We start from the raw sequence: 20712 nt of genomic DNA on the forward strand, positions 1-20712 counted from the left end.
ATACTTGACACAGTAAGAACTCTTCTTTGTGAACAAGCACTAGAAAGTGCCGTATCTATTGTATACAATTATCTTAAACAGCTTTATAAAATCAAAATAAATAATCTGCATTTTGTTACTTTGAAAGTGAAGCTACAAATTTTCACAAGCGGTCCATTTAATTTTTGATCTAAACTACTGAACTGCAGGAAAGGTGGAAATTATTTGGAGATTTCGTAGACTCATAGAATCATAAAATAATAGAATATGCTGAATTGCAAGGGACCTACAAGTATCACTGACTCGATTCCTGTCCTTGTCCAGGACACCCCAAGAGTCACACCATGTGCCAAGAGTACTGACCAAATGCTTATTGAACTCAGACAGGCTTGGTGCTGTGACCACTTCCCTAGGGAGCCTGTTCCAGCACACAAGCACCTTCAGGGTGAAAAACCTTAACCTGGTATCTAACCTAAACATCCCCTGGCACAGCTTCAGGTAATTCCCCTGGGTCCTGTTGCTGGTTACAAGAAAGGAGAGATAGGGATCTGCCCCTCTTTTTTTCCCTTGCAAGAAGTTGCAACTGCAGTGAAGTCTCCCCTCAGTCTCCTGTTCTCCAGGCTGAAAAGACCAAGTGACCTCAGCCACTCCTCACACAGCTTCCCCTTGAGGTCCTTCACCACTTCATTGCTCTCCTTTGGACACTCACTAACAGATCAATGTCATTTATACTGTGACCAAAACTTCACAAAATATTCAAAGTGAGGCCACCCCCGTGCAGAGCAGAGCAGGACAATCCCTTCCCTTACCTGGCTGTGACACTGTGCCTGATGCCACCCAGGACATGGTGGCTGTCCTGGCTGCCATGGCACTGCTGACTCATACTCAATTCACAATCAACCAGGACCCCCAAGTCCCCTTTCGTGGTGCTGGTCTCCAGCATCTCATTCCCCAGTGTACACACAGCCCAGATGTTGTCTGATGACAGAGTTGTCCCATCCCAGGTGCAGAATCCAGCACTTTCTGTGGTTTGATTTCAGAGAGCAATACAGATAAATTTGCAATTGTCCCCACATTGTCCTAAATAAGAGGGTGGTGGATGTAGAAATATTTGCGTCTGATGTCTTGTAAGTGTTCCTTCATTAGAATTTATAATTTTATCATAGCATCTAGAATCACCAACATGTGAATATTTGCAAGGAAGTAAGGCTTGAGGATTAGATTACCTTTTCAGAAAAGTGGAATAAAGGCAAAATCACCCAATCCAGTCACAAAATATAAAATGGAACTTAAAAACTATAGTGTCAAGGTTGTTTATAAAACTGGAGCATCAAAATAATTGAAATTTTTTACATATTAACGACACAGTCGTTATCTCTGTTCAATATATGCCCAAAATTACCACTGAGTGAAACAGTATTATTATACAAGAACAATTAGTGACATTTTATTTGTAGCCCAAAACGAGCATGAATTCAATAAATTGTATTTTATTCATGCATAAGAGACTCTGTTGCATGACCATCTATAGCTGGTTTTGCCCTAACAAACTCACAGTGAATAGCAAATATACTGCTGTAAAATACAATAAAAAATGTTTTTATAAATATATTAATGGTAAAAGAAAGGGTAAGACCAACCTTTGTTCTTTACTGGAAAAACAGAGGGAACTTAGTAACTTAGTAACTGCAGATGAGGAGAAAGAAGTGCTTAATGCCTTCTTTGCCTCAGTCTTTATTGGAAAAGCAACTTGCCCTCAGGACAGCTGTCCTCCTGGGTTGGTAGATGGTGTCAGGGAGCAGAATGGTCCCCCTGTTAACAAGGAGGAGGCAGTCAGAGAACTACTGAGCCTCTTGGGTGTTCATAGATCTATGGCCCCAAGGTGATAAGGCAGCTGGCAGATGAGCTTGCAAAGCTGCTTTCCATCATTTACCAACAGCCCTAGCTCACTGGTGAGATTCCAGATGACTGGAAACAAACCCATTCACAAAAAGGGTGGGAAGGAGGATCCTGGTAATTATAGGCCAGTCAGCCTGACCTCAGTACCTGGTGAGGTTATGGAACAGTTTATACTGAGTGCCATCATGCAGCACTTACATGTTGGCCAGGATACCAGACCCAGCCAGCACGGGTTTAGGAGGGGTAGGTCATGTTTAACCAACCTGATCTCCTTTTATGACCAGGTGACCCTCCTGGTGGAGGATGCAGGAAAGGCTGTGGATGTTGTCTATTTGGACTGCAGCAAGGCCTTTGACAATGTCTCCCACAGTAAACTCCTGGAGAAGCTGGCAGACCACGGCTTGGACAGGAGCACGATTTGCTGGGTTAAGAACTGGCCAGGCCCAGGGAGTGGTGGTGAACGGTGCTGCATCCAGCTGGGGGCCAGTCACCAGTGGTGTCCCTCAGGGGTCTGTGCTGGAGCCAGTCCTGTTCAGTATTTTTATTGATGATGTGGATGAGGGTATTGAGTCTTTCATTAGTAAATTTGCAGGTGACACTAAGCTGAGAGCATGTGTTGGTCTGTTGGTAGGGAGGAGGGCTCTGTAGAGAGACCTGGAATGGTTGGATGGATGGGCAGAGTCCAATGGGATGAAGTTGAATAGGTCCAAGTGCCAGGTCCTGCATTTTGGCCACAACAACTCCCTGCAGCACTACAGGCTGGGAACAGTGTGGCCGGACATTGCCCAGGCAGAAAGGGACCTGGGGGTGCTGGTGACAGCCGGCTGGACAGGAGCCAGCCCTGTGCCCTGGTGGCCAAGAAGGCCGAAGGCATCCTGACCTGTATCAGGAATAGTGTGGCCAGCAGGAGCAGGGAGGTCATTCTCCCCCTGTACTCAGCACTGGTGTGGCCACACCTGGAGTTCTGTGTCCATTCTGGCCCCTCAGTTTGGGAAGGACATTGAGACACTGGAGCGCATCCAGAGGAGGCAACGAGGCTGGTGAGGGGCTTGGAACACAAACCCTGTGAGGAACGGCTGAGGGAGCTGGGGTTGTTTAGCCTGGAGAAAAGGAGACTCAGAGGTGATTTTATCACTCTAGAACTCCCTGAAAGGAGGTTGCAGTCAGGTAGGGGTCAGTCTCTTTCACCAGACAGCAACTTACAGAACCAGAGGACACAGCCTTAAGCTACGCCAAGGGAAATTTAGGTTGGACGTTAGGAAAAAGTTCTTCATGGAAAGAGTGACAAAATACTGGAATGGTCTGCCTGGGGAGGTGGTAGAGTCACCATCCCTGGATGTGTTTAAAAAAAGACTGGATATGGCACTTGGTGCCATAGTTTATTTGAGGTATTAGGGCATCGGTTGGACTTGATGATCTTGTAGGTCTCTTCCAATCTAGTCCTTCTGTGACTCTGTTCTCAAATATACTGCAGTTGTTAGATACAAGTCTACAAACAATGCAGGGAAAAGACATTAGCACTTTTTTTTTGCCCACCCTGCTACATTCCACTTTTTTGAAGTCCTGTATCTTTGTAGAGAGCATTTTAATAGACATCTTTCAAATGTGAACACTTTGGTAATTGCAGTTTCAAAAAACCATACTGCATAGTATATATCCAGCTATATAAATTATACCTTAACTCTGTGTTCAGGAATAAGTAGTCACTTCATTGAACTGAGACAACAGATGCCCTAGCTACCACTCTGTTCTCCCCAACACTTCTGCATATTTCAACTGCCCCTGCTCACCATATCACATGTACTAATAACTTTCAATTATCATTGAAAGAAAACAGCAAATAATAACAACTCACAGAAGTGTTACTTGAACAATACCACCACGCTCTAAGTACTCATGCCAAACAGTTCACTTCTAGCTTAATCATTTGAATACATCAAAGAAATCCCAGTGTCTGACATTAATGTAATCAATACCGAAAAAAGAAGTCAGAGATAAACTCTTTAAGTACTTGGGGTAAAAAATCCAGATAACCAATGGAATTGGTCTTTTATTTGAGAAATGCTGTCTGATAAGCCAAGTCACCATGCAAACACCTCATATTTCCAGTAGAATTAAAATACCAGACTGCAGGAAGAATTGCAAAGACTAAGAAAAATCACATATTAGCTCTTAAAAAAATTGGATTAATCCCTTCTCATCTTTACCTTTATGGTGTCAATTATATATTAAAGATCTCTAGTTCTGGCATGATTTTCCAAAGTTGGTTCTTTAACTTTTTTGCAAAATAGGCAAACCAAGAATAAGGTAAATGTAATCTGCACACTTTGTGCGTCAGTTTTAAACCACATGAAAAAAGTGTACCCAAGAAGAAACTGACTGGAGGAAATTCTAAACAAAACAAAAAAAGTGCCTTATGTTTACTCTTTTATCCAAACACCAAGGAAAGTTAGAACCTTGTTTTTCAGTCTTACTGTCATAACCACTGGACATCTACATGTTACACTTTCATTCAGGTCATATCACTTATTCTGTAGGATGCAATTCTGGAGGTCCTTATAAAGTTCCTTTGTTCTCCTCACACATTTTGGATGCTAATTACAAAGCATAGGAAAAATAACCAAGATACACTTGGACAGCAAACTTGCCTTCCCCTTCAAGCGATGAGCACTGAGAGCTACCCAGCTGAGATGGTGTCCTGAGATGACTTTATGATGCTTGTATCCCCAGTTGTCTGTTCTGTTTATACTGGATATTAAGTTCTGCACCTTTAATATGGTTCAGAGAGCAAAGAGGAGAAAGAAGAAGTGTGGAGTTTCTTTTTAGAAATTGCATTCACTGCTCCACATTCTGCTCCTGGACTGTGTTGTCTGCAGCATGGATAGACAGCGGGACAGAGCTCTCCTGTTCTTTTAGTTAGTAGCTAGCTGAGGCAGAGAAGTTCCCTGGACAGTGGTTTTTCTTTTTCTTGGAACTGTTCAAACCTGCTCTGGACTGAAAACCCAGACAAACACCGGGAGCTCTCACGTGGGTCCCACCGGGGCAGGGACACTGCATCCCAGCGCTGGAGGGACTGATAAGAGACTGAGCGAGCCAAGCTACATCCCACAACAAGGAATTTCTGAATTTTCCATCTCTTCAGAACTGTGAGAGGTTTAATTGTTCAATATTTTTTTTTAATCCTTGTATATACTTTTTTTGTTAAATAAACAGTTTTTTCCAGTTTTCTCCAAGAAAATATTTTCCTGAACCAGTTAGAGGAGGGGCCACTTGAATTTGCTTTTCTAGAGGGGCCTCATTCAGAGGTTTCCTCCCAAAATTTGCCCTAATAAGAACAGATGTTATGTACACGTCCCCTTAAAAGCAGACCTCTGCCAGCTACACAGCTGTCAGTCTGGTGGTTGGCATGCCACTGCTAGAGCTGCTGTGATGGAAACTTCCAAAGAAAATCGGCTGCTGCACATGGCTTAGCTTTCACTCAAATCCATAATGACAACTACTTATGCTCACAAAGGTTCCCTTGAACTGTTCTAAGTTTTCAGAGCTGTTGCCAAGAGCTGCTGGATCCCCCAAAAATAAAAATATTTCCACCACCATTCTACTATGATTATTTACAAGAGTATGGGCAATCATCCAGGTTATCACTTAGCCAGGTTTGTCACATGTTAGGTTCTACGTGTATGCAGAGAATGTGTGCATCACATCATTCCTCCTTCTGCAGGCACTGCATACACACAATGTCAGTAACAGCACAGATTTTCAGTTATACTGGTTTATACCCTTCCAAACCACGCCCTTCTGGTGGCAGCAGCAAAGGCCACAAATGGTATCAGACAACATCAACAAAAAGCAAAGGTACAGCCTTAATGTGCCTCAGCAAGCATTCTGTAACATTCAAGCATTCAAAGTAACAAAGACAGAAGTCTTGCCCCAACAGGGGGTAAGGTTGATTAAGCTGACAATAGGTACCAAACTGCCTATAGACAGCATAGCTTTTAAGAAATCCAGAACACAAACAAGTCCTGTTTAGTTTAATATGTCATAAAATGTAAGATGAAGCACTGCAATGTGTGAGGCTTTAGAAGTCTCATCAGGAGAGACTTTCACCCGAATAGAAGATCAGGGACCAGAAAATGCACAAGCAATTTTACAGAGAACCAGAAAATGCACAAGCAATCCTGCTCACCTGCCTTCATTAAATCGTCGACCAACCAAAATTTTACATTTATCTGGAGGGAGACAAGCCGCTAGCAAAGGTACTGTTCTTAACACTCGACTTTCCTGTAAAAAAAGAAAAGTTACTTTTAAACAAAATCGAGAAAGGGTTCTATGAATTGTCAATGTTTTTATTTTCTATCAAATTCTGTTGACTACAAATAGAGAAAAAATTTTTGCAGGTAACAGGACAAAAAATCTTCAGGGGAATAAAACAATCTTGATGCTTCAAGTTGTATTGTTTTGATTGACAATACTGAATTTAGTCTCAACTAATCTATGATCATCATAATAAATAATAGGCTATCAGTATAAAAAAGCAGTAACAAAGAAAATTTTCAGAGAAAAATCCCAGAATAATAAACAGTGGGTAAAAGAATGCATTAGCATTAATGTAATAGTATCAGGATCATTAGAAAACTAGAGAAGGGCTCGATTTCTACAAATAGATGATTAAAAAAAAACGTGGGTTGCATGAGAACAGAGTGTGAAACACAAACATTCTGCGGTCATTTCATTTCAGAGTAATCAGACACCTGTATACTTCTTTGTGCCTCAAATGAAGAAGGTGACCACCACACCTGGGTGGGGAGCAGGGGGCTCCTCATTCTTCAAAGAGCATTAAAGAGAGCTGTGTTAAAGCAGGACTTCAGAAAATGGAGAAAGAAGGAAGTAACGACAGCTGAAGCAAAACATCTACTCCTCAGAGCAATGTATTTCTGTGCTTCATTTAGCAGAGCTGGCAGTGGACTTTTGTCTAGACAATAATTAGTACAATTTAAGTTACAGTTTGTGGGATGTCCAATTTTGTTTTCCCACCAAGGAAGCAGTATAGTTTTATCTTGCACTTAATGATGACAGCAAGCCAACACCAAAAATGGAAGTTTCAGTTTCTTTACTTCTCATAAGATGAGCAAAGGACGGTTATTAACTGAATCTAGCAGGAGGTAAGACACTACATGTCAGGTAAGCATCATGAAAACTCTAAACCCAGTAAAATAAATGAGTTCTTACAATATTCTCAACCTGAATGCCTCATGATTCAGACAATGAACATCCAAACATCAGTCTCTAAACTGTGGGTGCGGAGGAGCCCGCTGAGCCCGAGATCCTGGCTCTCTCCTGGAGGCAAGACACCTTTCACTCAGAGAGAGACAATGTATCCCTCCCAGGGCTCTTTGAGTTAGTTATGTTAAACTGTTGTGCCCCATTGGTGTTCCCCCTGCTGTCCCACCCCAATACAGGTATCTCAGGCTCCCCCCGCCCCTCTCCTCTCCTATAAATATCCCGGGTTTTCCCCCGTTGGAGAGATTCACTGTTGCTGGCTCCCTTTGCTAAAGCTCTGCCTGAATAAAGGTTTGTGCTTAGCGGAACGCTGGACCAGCTTCCTGTGTCACCTGCCGACCACCACTGAGCTGAGATGAAATCACTCAACTGGCCAAAGCTGCTCACACACGCTCGGCCCAGCCCTTCTCAGGGCTGTCTCTAGAGAAGTCGCAGTGCTCCGAGCTTTCCGCCGCCGTGGCAACTGGCATCTCAACGTGGGGCCTTCGAAGAAACCCTGAAGAAGCGTCCGCCTGCAGTTTTAGCTGCGAGGCGTGCCGCTGTTCGAGCCGCCGCCCCTCGAGGAACCTTCCTTGCGTTGTAGCAAGAGGCTATCCAAGAGGCTATCCAAGAGGCTGCGTCCGGGACCCTCGCTGACCATCTGGGGCAAGGAGAAAAGCCCCTGAGGACCGGCCACCCAGGTGATCACCCACCCAGCAGCTTTTTTTTTTCGCTCGCCTGCATCTGCCGAAGACAAATTGTAAGTCGATCCCATGAAGGGTTTTTTCGGGCTTTTTTCTTTTTCTTTGCTGTTTTACTGCTGGGCGGGGAGTGAAAAAGGATGGGGAACCAGTCCTCCGCATGGAGGCTGACCCCACCTGAGAGGAACTTTTATATCCAAGTTGTAAGCACCCTAAAAGCGAGAAATTTTAAGTTTTCTAATGGGGATTTAAAGATATTCATTCATTGGGTTTTTAAACATTTTAAGATTAATTTGGATTCTGCTAAATCAGGAATTTTTTGGGATACTGTGGGAAGAAAGTTATATACAGTTCAAGCTAAGGGAGATTTTTGTGTCGCAAATTTTTTTCCTGTGTTTCAAAATATTATTTTCTCATTGGAAAAAGAGGGAAAAAAGAAGAGGGAATTTTGGGTCCCCAGTTGAACCCCCCAACCCCGTCAACCTCTCCAAGTGTCCCCAAACCCTCTTCCGTATCTGAGAGCCAGTCGGCGGGTGGACATTGCCCCCGGGCACAGAGCTGCTGCCATCTCCCTGACACCCTTCTACCGTCTCTCTACCCGTACCAGGGTGGCAATGGCCATGCCGCTCTGGGTCTTTCCTCTACCCTCTCTCCCATGCCCTCACACCCGGTTGTGTCCCTCCCAGTTCCTAGCGTTAGCACAGACGGCGCTGGCAGTGTGGCCAGCCCTGCCATTTTGTCCCACTCCCACCCCGGTTTTCCCACCCTGGATAGCCAAAATGGCCACTTTCCCGCCTTCACCCCTTCTCTTCCTGCCACGTCCTGTCCCTCCTCCCCCCCCACAGTGTCGCTGGGTGTAACCGGGTCGGGCCCTCCCCCATCCATCGGGAAATCCCTCCCCGTCGCAGGCCCCGCTCCTGTCCCTTTGTGCCGGGGCCCCGTCCCCACCAGCGCGCCCGCTCCGGGGTCCCAGTGCCCCAGAGGTCGGGACGGCTCCGGCCAGAGCAGGGCCATCTCGGCTTCCCCACCCGGCCACAAAAGGGCCAGCTCTAGGCACCCGAGCCGGCCCCGCGCTGCCACCAAGTGCCCCCCATCTCCACTAGGAGATGAGAGCAGTGAATCTTCTTATTCAGATTCTGAATATGAAGACCACTGGGCTGAGGTGCAGAGGGAAGCCACATGAGCGGGGAACTCAGCTCTGTCCCGGAAAATACTTGCCTTTCCTGTAATAATGAGGAGAGACAGGGCAGGGGCACAAGCTGCCGCATGGGAATCCCTCCACTATAGGGAACTGCAGGAACTTTGTAAAGCTGCCGAGGAACATGGCAGGGGTCCACATTTTTTTAAACACTTGCTGGAAGCCTCCTTCTCTGCCCACGTCATGGTCGCACATGACATCAAGAATATTATGAACTGCCTCCTCTCCCCAGCAGAGTACATGTTGTGGGAGAGGCAGTGGAAAAAAAATCTAAAGCAATTGGCAGATGTTTATGCTAAAGATGCTAACAGACCTAATTTTACTTTAGACCAATTAGCAGGAGAAGGCGATTTCCAACAGCCCCAAGATCAGGCCCGGGATCTGCCTGAAGCAGCTTTATAGGATATAGCTAATGCTGCCAAGGTATCTCTTTTTACCACCCCTGATGATAAAGTGCCAACGCAGTGCTTCACCAGTATTAAGCAAGGGGCAACTCAGTCTTTTATTAAGTATATTAATAAGTTAAAAGTGGCCATTGAAAAGCAGATAGAGAGCCCTCAGGCGCAAAAGGAATTATTAGTAAAAATAGCAATGGCCAATGCTAATCCGGAGTACAAAGCAGTTTTGCGAGTCCTCCCACTGGACCCCAAACCAACCTTAGATCAGATGGTTGAAGCCTGCACCAAGCACTCCTCTGCCTCAAGTGAGAATACAGTGGCACTTGCAGTGGCTAAAGGAGTGGCAGAGGGGATATCTGGAGTTTATACTGCAGACCCCAATAGAAATTGTTGTTTTAATTGTGGCAAGCCTGGACATTTTTTCAAAGACTGTCCAGAGAGACATTCTATACAACCACCAGCCCACCAACGGTTACCCAGACAAAACTGGGGTTCGGGAAACTTCAAGCAGAGCGCGGAACGGCCCCCGCGCTTTGACATCAAATCAAATGCCGCACCGCTCCACCCCTTCTGCCAAACCCACCATCCTGCCTCCACGGGGACCCCGATATCAAGCTTAGCAGGTGGAGCGCTTCAGATGGTAACTAGACTCTGTTTACATATGAAGGGTGACTGTATTTACAAAATCCCCACAGGGAAACATGGACCACCAGGCGGTCCCTCCAACATCTTAATACTTGGGGATCCAACCAACTCTCCATGACAAATTCATACTGCTCCTGAGGTTCAGACTATATACCCTGGAGATGCAATTTCCATCTCCCTGACCTGCACAGATCCTCCTTATTATTTAAAGGAACAGACTCCCATGGCACAAGCCTTTTTGCTTCCTAGTGACTGCCCAGATCAGGTTCCTCTCAACCCCAGCACTATGTGGACTCAGGTTGTGGGCTCCTGCAAACCCATCATGGGCTGCAGCCTGTTTTGTTATGGAGAAAGGATTGAGAGCCCAGGAATGCTAGACACTGGAGCAGACGTTACCATCATCGCCCGCTTCGAGTGGCCAGACAATTGGGAATTACAACCTGTGATAAGCATGACTTCAGGAATTGGAGGGATGACAGCTTCCATGAGGAGTAAATGGAATATTGTCATCAAAGGACCTGAGGGAAAAATGGCAACCATCAAGCCATTTGTGGCGAGAGCACCAATCACCCTCTGGGGATGGGATCTCCTGTCCCAATGGGGGGCTTCTCTGCGGATTCCCAGCAGGGATTTTTAGTGGGGGTCACTGAGAAGCGCGCCATGCCTACCATCCCCCAACTCACCTGGAAACAGCACCATCCAGTGTGGGTTGATCAGTGGCCCCTATCTGAGACCAAACTGCGCGCACTGGAAGCCCTCGTGGAAGAGCAGCTTGCCAAGGGCCACATCACTGAGTCCAACAGCCCTTGGAACTCCCCTGTCTTTGTTCTAAGCAAACCAGGCAAAGATAGGTGGAGACTCCTTCATGACCTCCAGAAGATCAACGATGTCACTGAAGACATGGGATCCCGTCAGCCTGGCATGAAGGGAGGCCCTTCAATGCTCCCTCGGGACTGGAAGCTGGCTGTCATTGACATAAAGGACTGTTTTTTCAACATACCCCTCCATCCTCGGGACGCCCCCAGATTTGCATTCTCGGTTCCCTCTCCAAACAGACAAGCACCTTTAAATTGGCTGGTCCTTCCCCAAGGGATGAAAAATTCTCCTACCATCTGCCAATGGTACATGGCCCACATTCTGTCACCTGTGAGGACCCTGTTCCCAGATGCCGTCATCCTCCACTACATGGATGACATCCCGGTTTGTGCTGCTGACGATGACTATCTGCACCGGACTTTACAAAAAACTATCCAGACAATTGAGGACGCTGGATTTGAGATCCGTGAAGACAAGGTCCAGCACACCTGCCCTTGGACCTACTTAGGACTCCGGATCTGTGAGCAGACCATCTTGTCCCAGCAGCTGACCATCAAAGACGACCCCAAGACCCTGCGGGACTTGCGTCAGCTCTGTGGGTCCATCAACTGGATACGCCCTCTGCTTGGGGTAACAACGGAAGTGCTCGCGCCTCTCTTCAACCTGCTCCGTGGCAGCGAGGACCTCGACTCTCCACGCGCCCTCACGCCGGAGGCCCGGGAATCCATCACCAAGGTCCAGGAGGCCCTGTCTTCATGGCAAGCCCACCGCTATGAGCCCAGCCTGCCCTTCCAACTGGTTATCCTGGGTAAGGCCCCGCGCTTACATGCACTCATTTTTCAATGGGACACGGCATTGAAGGATCCACTCCTTATCATCGAGTGGATCTTCACACATAACCAGCCCACTAAGACTATCACCACTCCACAAGAAATCATGGCTGAACTCATTAAAAGAGCTAGAGTCCGTCTCTGCACTCTTGCAGCCTGTGAGTTCACATGCATCTTCCTCCCACTGGCAACTGGAAGTTTGGAGCCTTTGCTCCAAACCAATGAGAGCCTTCAATTCACTCTCGATAGCTATTCAGGCCAAATTTCTATACACCCACCTGGCCACAGACTTTTCAAAACTACATTTAATTTAGTCCCCAAATCGTTTCAGAGCAAAACACCGCTCAAGGCTCTGACAGTTTTCACAGATGGCTCGGGGAAATCCCACAAGTCAGTCATGACTTGGAAGGACCCCAAGACACAGAAGTGGGAGTCTGATGTCCAAGTGGTCGAGGGATCACCACAGATTGCTGAATTAGCAGCTGTCGTCAGAGCTTTTGAGAAATTCCAAGACCCTTTCAATCTGGTGACTGATTCGGCTTATGTGGCTGGAATAGCTATGAGAGCAGAACATGCATTTCTAAAATAGGTCTCTAACCCAAATTTATACAAATTGCTTTCTGAATTAGTATATCTTATCTCCCACAGAAAGCAACCTTACTATGTCATGCATGTGAGGGCGCACACCGACCTCCCAGGTGCCATTGCCGAAGGAAACAGGAGGGCAGATGCCTTAGCCATGCCTGCTAGAGCAGCCAATGTCCCTGACATTTTTGCACAAGCAAAATTGTCCCACCAGTTCTTCCACCAAAATGTGCCTGCACTGATGAGAATGTTCAGACTTCCCAGAGACCAGGCTAGAGCAATAGTTGCCACCTGTCCTAATTGTCAATCTTTCCAAATACCAATCGTTAACTCCAGGGTTAACCCCCGAGGACTTAACAGCTGCCAGATATGGCAAACCGATGTCACTCACGTCCCATCCTTCAGGAGAGTCAAATATGTATATGTCTCCGTAGAGACCTTCTCTGGTGCAGTGTTTGCCTCAGCCCATGCAGGAGAAAATGCCAAGCACACCATCCGACATTTTCTCCTTGCTTTTGCTACCCTGGGAGTCCCAGAACAAATTAAAACAGACAATGGACCTGCTTACACCTGTCACAAATTAAGAGACTTTTTCAGTGAGTGGGGAGTGAAACACACCACAGGCATTCCTCATTCCCCCACAGGGCAATCAATAGTAGAGAGGACCCATGAAAACCTGAAAAGAGTCCTTGATCACCAGCAGGGAGGAACAGAGATCATTCCTCCCATTGAGAGGCTCTGTAAGGCTCTATACGTCATGAACTTTCTAAATTGCTCGCCTACAGAGCCTGACCCCCCTGTAATACAGCACTTCTCTAATTCAACTCATGCCCAACTCACGGAGAAGTCGCCGGTGCTGATCAAGGATCCTGAATCACAATGGACATTTCCATTGATTACCTGGGGGAGAGGGTATGCGTGTGTCCACACCATCAGGACCGAAGTGGCTCCCAGGGAAAAATGTAAAACCTTATTTAGGCCCTACAAACCCTGCACCAGACTCAGAACTTTCAACGTCTCCTGAGACCCACACAGGTCCAGAAAAACAGCAGTCCACAGCAGCCTGGAAACAGAGACGTCATCGGAGTCCACCAAACTGACCTGCCACCAGACCAACAACCAGACAGAGGCCAAACTGTCCTGCTACCAGGGCCGCAACGAGACGACTGCCAACGTCACGCCTAACACCATGACAGTACACAAGTCTTCTTAACTCCCTCCCCCTTCCCCTTCTCGCCCTCATTGCCTAGCCCAAATTGCCAGTTTACACCAAAATGCACCTCTGTGCTGCTGCTGGTGTCGGGTCATGTGTCCCCAATACACAGAATAACCTTGCTTATAAATTTTTTTTTTTTTAAAGAGGGGGGAGACGGGAGAGGAAGGGGAAAAAGAAAATAGCCCCCCCCCCCCTCCAAAAATCGGAACTAATCTTTTATGTCCTGTTGTAGAAAATTGAGAGCAAAACCATCCTTGAGTTCCTGATGTTCCTGATTATCTAGATGCTCCTGAAAACATCAGCTGTGGATGCCTGGCTAGTACCACAGCCCCAGGAGAACGTGTGGACCACCCTCGCAAAGACGCTCAAACAAGACCACATGTGCTTGTCCATGGGCAGCGCCACCAACCCTCTAGACCATTTGCTCCTGGCCCATGGACATGGCTGCGAGGAATTTAACAGACTGTGCTGCTTTGACCTCTCTAGCCCCAATGAAGGCATCCATGCCCGCATCCAGAGACTCCAACACGCGGTCCAGGAACTCCAGGCTGAAAAGGAGCCCCAGTGGCTTGAGGACCTTTTTGGGAGCTAAGGGCTCAAAGGATGGGTTGCCTCCATCCTCAAAAACATTTTTTGGGTTCTCCTAATTGTTATTATCTTCCTAAGTATGTTTTCATGTTTTAAGAAGTTTTAGCTAACTCTCTAGGAGATGCCTTTTTAATAAATAAAGAAGGGGGAGTTGTGGGTGCGGAGGAGCCCACCGAGCCTGAGATCCTGGCTCTCTCCTGGAGGCAAGACACCTTTCACTCAGAGAGAGACAATGTATCACTCCCAGGGCTCTTTGAGTTAGTTATGTTAAACTGTTGTGCTTCATTGGTGTTCCCCCCTGCTGTCCCACCCCAATACAGGTATCTCAGGCTCCCCCCGCCCCTCTCCTCTCCTATAAGTATCCCGGGTTTTCCCCTGCTCTGTGGATTAGCTGTTGCTGGCACCCTTTGCCAAATCTCTGCCTGAATAAAGGTTTGTGCTTAGCGGAACGCTGGACCAGCTTTCTTGTCCCTGCTTCCTGTGTCACCTGCCCGCCGCCACTGAGCTGAGCTGAAATCACTCAACTGGCCGAAGCTGCTTGCACATGCTTCGGCCCAGCCCTTTTCAGGGCTGTTTCTCCAGAGAAGTCGCGGTGCTCTGGGCTTTCCATCGCTGCAGCACTAAACCACAGGATTAATTAATGAAACGCAGGGGTAAGAGGGAAGGGTTTGGTCTGCCTTTTGATTTAAGAGTCGTATCTGAACAACACAGTATTCGTGAACATGTGAGGCCCTGATTAACTCATTCTTGGCATATGTTACTTCCATCAATATCAATGTGCAGCTACCTGCACTCTCACATTGTCTTGCTCCCAAAGTACTATTAAAATAGTTTTCTGAGCACTTATTACTGTTGCCTAAACTTTTTATTAATTTTGCTTTTTCTGAACCTTATCTACTGATCCTCTGTAAATAAAACATCATGGAATTGAAGGAGCAGTTGTGCTGCTACATCCACCACCATTTTTCATGGCAGCAGCATGGTATCTCCAACAGACAGACAATGATCAAAGTAACTTGGGAGTGAAGTGCCAGCAACGGGAGGGAGAAATACCTTTCAAATTGCCATCAATTTCTTCTACCTCAGCAAATAAGCCATTGTCAGTGGTACAATATTATTTGTCTTTATTTTATCATAATTAAATAACATTCCAATTCAGTAGTCAAAGGCCTCCCTTCTTCATAAGAATTTAAGAAGTGGTAATAAAGGACCTGGAAGAAAATCTATTTGTCTCTGATAAGCAAAACCAAAAGAGCTGTCATCAGTCAGGAGAAAGTTATTCAACTGCTCCCTCCAGTGTCATATCCTTACTTGAAAATTACCTTTCATATCCAAAGAAATACATTCTCTTACCAACATAAAAAATGGAATTTTCCAATCTAAAACAAAAAAGAAGCTAAAGCATAAAATGCAAAGCTGAAAGGAATTAAGAACAGAATTTTAAGAAGTTCTAAGTCAAACTAAAGTTAAAGAGGTTTTATTTGTTTATAATTTTCCTCATTAAAACATTTATATTTATCCATTCTGTAGGTAACATTATCATACCAGCAATTTTCTGTTTACTGGTTTGAAAGTGAGGAGTTACTCTCCTTTCTTCTTCTCAGTATTCTAACAGTCATTTGCATTTCTTTGTTTATTCATGACTTGAACACTGAAGTACATAGCTAGAAATAGGACTAAAGAACTTACATGGTGGGCTGACCCTGGTTGGCTTCCTGGTGCCCACCAGTCACTCTCCATTCTCAGTGGAACAGGGTGGGGAAATAGATGTAAATGAACTTGTGGGTTGAAAAGGCCATGGGCAGAAGCAAAGGAAAATAAATATATTTTAATTCTCCATTTCCTATTAACAGGCAAAGTGCAGCCACTTCATGAGAAATGTGGCCTCAGCACATGTAGCAGTTCCTACACAAGCCTCAGAGATGCCACCCACCTCCCCCAGCTCTGTGTTGTCATATGGTATGGAATATCCTCCTGGTCACCCAGACTCAGCTATTCTGGCTAAATTCCCTTCAATCTCTTGCCTGTCCCCAGGCTTCTGGCCTTTCAAGGCAGTCTTGGAGGCACAGTTCTGCTGCTGTGTGAGCACTGCTCAGCAGTAGTCCAAACACTGGAGGCACAGATCTCTGAGAGCTGCAGCGTGAAAACCTAACTTCTTGCCAGACTCAAGGCAATTTACTTTTCCATTGTGTTTTTCTGTTTTCTGGGAATTTATGGTAATTTTGGCTACCAAAGCATTATCCATCTACAATGAAGTAACAGGTCAAATTAATAAAAATATTTATTAAAGCCAGTGGGTATATATTACCTTCATGTTTCCCTATGAATTTTCAGGGCAAGCAGAAAGAATTTCCCCCTCACGTTTCTTACTGTTCACTAAGAAATACTATATGGAAGAGGTATTATAATGAGCAACTCAAAGCAAATTACTTGCATTAGATCAATATACAGAATCATTAAATACACAGAGTCCTCTTTTTTCTAAGTTTTCTTCTCAGATGGTTAACACAGAAAATTCAGAAAGAAAGGCAGGGAACAAGAAACTTTAACAGATACCCTCTGCTACGCTTTGGGGCTCTATCCTGAGTTACACACATCACTCAGGTTTTGAAAAGTACATAATGGCCTACATCCTACTTACAATCACTTCAAGAATAATCAAAGGCAAAGAAAACAAAAACCTAGCTATGCCACTGACCTATGGATAACAACAGCAGGCATGAAAAAGGAAAAATGACAAAATTATTTTATTTACTTATATACATATTTACCTATATGAAAAGAAGAAAAATTAATCAGACTGAGCAAATAACTTCATCACCTTTGCACTAATCCTGATGCTGGATTTCCATATTTTTAGTTTTTAAATTATTCTCATGATAAGCAACGGTATAATAACACTGATCAGAAAACAAGTATTTAGACCCTGACATGGAGTGCTGTATTATCCTTGGATTCCTTCAGAAATAAAAATCTAAGTAATTCATGCAGCTATTAAACAAAATGGAAGTTTGACAGTACAATTTCTCACATGTGATCCGCTGTTCTACAGTAAGTGATTCCTCTCCCCTTCACAATACCTGATACGTGCACAGGTATATCTGGCAGCTTGGCCTCTGGATAGTGTGAATGTGAAGATATTAGTCACATTAATCAGAGTGCAGGAAATGCTTTTTCCTGACCTTCTACATTACTATCTTGCCTCAAGAGCACCATTTGACTATAGTAAGAAGGCTTACTTCAGTGCTCTGCAGACTTCCAAAGACAATAATGAAGCACATGGGGGATGACAGTTAGCACTGATGTGCAGCAAGGGGAAACACATTCTCTACCTGGTTAGTTTAAAAGGATATTTTTGAAATGGACTGAGTGTATCTGTAATGGAATGGCAGACTGAAGGATCAGACACAGTCCAGAAGGTTCATCTGCCTTCAAGACTGATTATGTTTTGAATATGAACAGCTAGAAGCAAAAGGAATTTACCTTTTGTCACCTATGCCTCTGCAGTTATGCAATCAAAAGCACCACCTGTGACCATCTAACACTTCCAAAGATCATTGTATGATGTTCTTAGCTTCTCACCATTTAACAGGACTTATCTCTGTTAAGCCAAGGGCCCTCATATGGTTGGATAGTTACCATAGTGGTCTTTCAATGGTAGTTTATGGTATGAATTATCATTATGAAATACAGAGTAATGGAAAAATTTGCATCCCATTTTAACAGACAGCTGTTGTGATCGCTAAATAATAAAGAATTGTAGATAGCCTTCCAGACAGACACAGGAGTGGTGTATTAAATCTAGAAACATCTGCAAACTTTTTCTAATACCCTCCACTATGAAACAGGAAATTCAACACAATTAAAAAGCCAATTCAATATCTCTGGTACATTTTTAAACTTCTTTTTCGCAGAAAGTGACTTCTGTATATATTTAGGTACTTTTGAAATAAGAACTAACAGGGAAGAGTATTCCTATTATACACAGTCCATTAAAAATCAGTTTTCCCATTTAGGGCCCAAATATGTCATGGCTTCTGTTTTATTTCCCGGCAATATAAAACTTTTTTTAATTGTATTTTTTTGTATTCAGCAATTCCTTCAGGAAATGACTCTTTGTATGTTGACTGAGCAACTGTGTAATGTCAAGCAAACAGAGGACCATGAGAGTACAGTTTTCTGAATACCACAGTATATAATTTGTAGACCCACCATCTACCCAGATCTGTCTAACTGTGGTACAATTTCCAAGCACCTTAAACACCTTATGGTACACCTCCTTAGGCCACTGTCAACCAAAGAGAAAAACATCAATATATGTTCTCTTATTGGTAAACCAAAACATACTGTTCTGAAGCTGAACTGTAGTTTTTCACTGGGGAAATAGCTAAGGTCATTACTAAGATGAATAACTTAATTCATATTTTCAACAGAACATTAACATCAATTAAAGATCACTGCTTTAATCAAAATACATTTCTCTATGGATCAAGTCTAAGCATGTCTGTGAGACACTGTGCTCACAGAATTACAGAATCACAGAATATACTGAGTTGGAAGGGACCTATAAGGATCTTAGAGTCCAACTCCTGGCCTCGCATAGGATACCCCACAAATTACACTGTGTCTTTATTTAATGTTATTTAATAATGTTATTTCATTCTTACAATTTATGCAAAAGCAAGTAGATTTCAATTCTAGTAGCACTACACAGTTGAGACACCTCACATACATGGAATTACAGAAATAAGGTGTGATTTCAGAAGGTACAATAATTCAGAAGAACTGAACAATAAATATAGCAACTCAGATGAACTGGCATTCAGTCACAACGTTTAAAAGGAAAACTCATTACTGCACCGGTTTTGGCTGGGATATAATTAATTTTTTCCCAGTAGCTGATAAAATGCTGTGCTTTGCATCCAGGATGAGAATAATGTTGATAGCAACAATGAAAACATCAGTGTGTTAAGTAGCATTTACCCTAAGCCAAGGACTTCTCAAGTGTCTCACGCTCAACCAGTGAGGAGCTGCACAAGAAATCTTGAGGGAGCATGTCCAGGTCAGGTAACTCCAAAGGGCTAAACATGGATATTTCACACCATAGAATATCATGCCCAGTATTTAAACTGGGTATGTTCAGGACCTGCCAATTGCAGCTCAGGGATGGGCTGGGCACCAGCGGGTGGTGAGCACTGTATCGTGCATCACTTGTTATTATTATTATTAATAGCAGCAGCAGTAGTAGTAGTAGTACTACTACTACTACATTTCACTTTGTTTAATTTATTAAACTGTTCTTATCTCTCTCACATCAAGTTTTACCTTTTCTCCCTCTGCTTCGCATCCCTCAGCAAGTACTGTGGTATTCAGCTGATGGCTGGGGTCAGAGCATGACAATCAGTTGTCAGCACAGCTGTTTCCTCCTGCCTACCACGTGCTGCATTAAGATTCGAGCTCAAATCACGCAGTTACCACAGCCTTACTCACCTCTGCTGGATGCTGAATTATATACAAGCAGGTGGAGACCTTTAGTGGATGTACAGGCAGGAAAGGACACAAACACACCTTCTGAGGACGGCTACACAGAAAAAGGGAGTGAGAGAACAATAAAAACAATCAGCAGTTTGTGAAGGAAGATATAAATACATTGCACAAATTCATATACATTCCCCAAGAACTTCCCCTAACCACATTGCATTAAACATCATGTAATTTTATGTTTGAAACTCCTTTCACTTTTAAAAATAAAGAGGCAAGGCTTTCATTGAAACAGCATTTTGAGAATAGTGTTCAGATAATTCCTGTGGTTTGGGTAGGGTTAAAGCACTCTAAAAATTCTTCTGTCATCTTCAAGATAAGCAATTTACTAGTATCTATACCCTTATTAGGTAAGTCTGTTACTGCTTTCCTAACAAGTTAGTTTCAACCATATGATGAGCTACAAGAGAACATACAATATTTACAATTTATATAATATTTATAATGATTTATTAGAATATAACATTTTAGAAGTACACAAAATAAACCCCAGACATGCTGTATTTTATTTTTTTATAATTCCATCTATGATGAAATATGTAACAGACATGTAGAATGAAAATAGAAAAATCCTTATCAGGAACATTTAACCTAAGTAAGAAAAAAAAATTTAAAATTCTTTGGTATACTGCCTCAAGCTGTTGAAATGACTAGCTGAAGAACAGTATCTAAAGAACTGTTAACTTATGCTTAGTGAGTTAAGAAAATAAGGAAATTAAGATTTTAACTAGAATAGGAGCAACTTTAAAAATTTTCAAGGTAAAAGAATCATATGAAAATTTAAGGTAGGAGCAATATAGGTAGTTAATGATTACTAGGTGTAGTTCATTAAAAGCAAGGTCACATATCTTTTGCTTGTAGGAAAAATGTAAAGTAGTCAACAATTGTCAAAATTATATGAATAGCCCAAGGAGATATATTCTGCTTGTCTTAAGCTGTACTTGTAGAAGGAGACAAGAAGGATGGACTGTTGTGGAAAAGAACATGTCTACACCTGCAAGCAAGGGATCTGAACTGTGTCCAAGAAAACTGCCAACAGGACACAGTCAAAAAGTTC

General features: G+C 43.9%; 1 protein-coding gene across 2 annotated transcripts in view; it reads right to left on the bottom strand.

Moving 5' to 3' along the window:
* Positions 1–20712, bottom strand: part of DTWD2 (DTW domain containing 2) — a 74930-nt gene that overhangs the window by 32386 nt on the left and 21832 nt on the right. For both annotated transcript variants that reach the window (XM_058827469.1, XM_058827468.1), the window contains exons 2-3: positions 19605–19695; positions 6065–6159 (exon numbers count right to left, since the gene is read on the bottom strand). In XM_058827469.1, the coding sequence (XP_058683452.1) occupies positions 6065–6159; positions 19605–19695 (186 nt within the window). The remainder of the gene's footprint in view (positions 1–6064; positions 6160–19604; positions 19696–20712) is intronic.

This window comes from Poecile atricapillus, chromosome Z (assembly GCF_030490865.1).
Source record: "Poecile atricapillus isolate bPoeAtr1 chromosome Z, bPoeAtr1.hap1, whole genome shotgun sequence".
Taxonomy (NCBI): Eukaryota; Metazoa; Chordata; class Aves; order Passeriformes; family Paridae; genus Poecile; species Poecile atricapillus.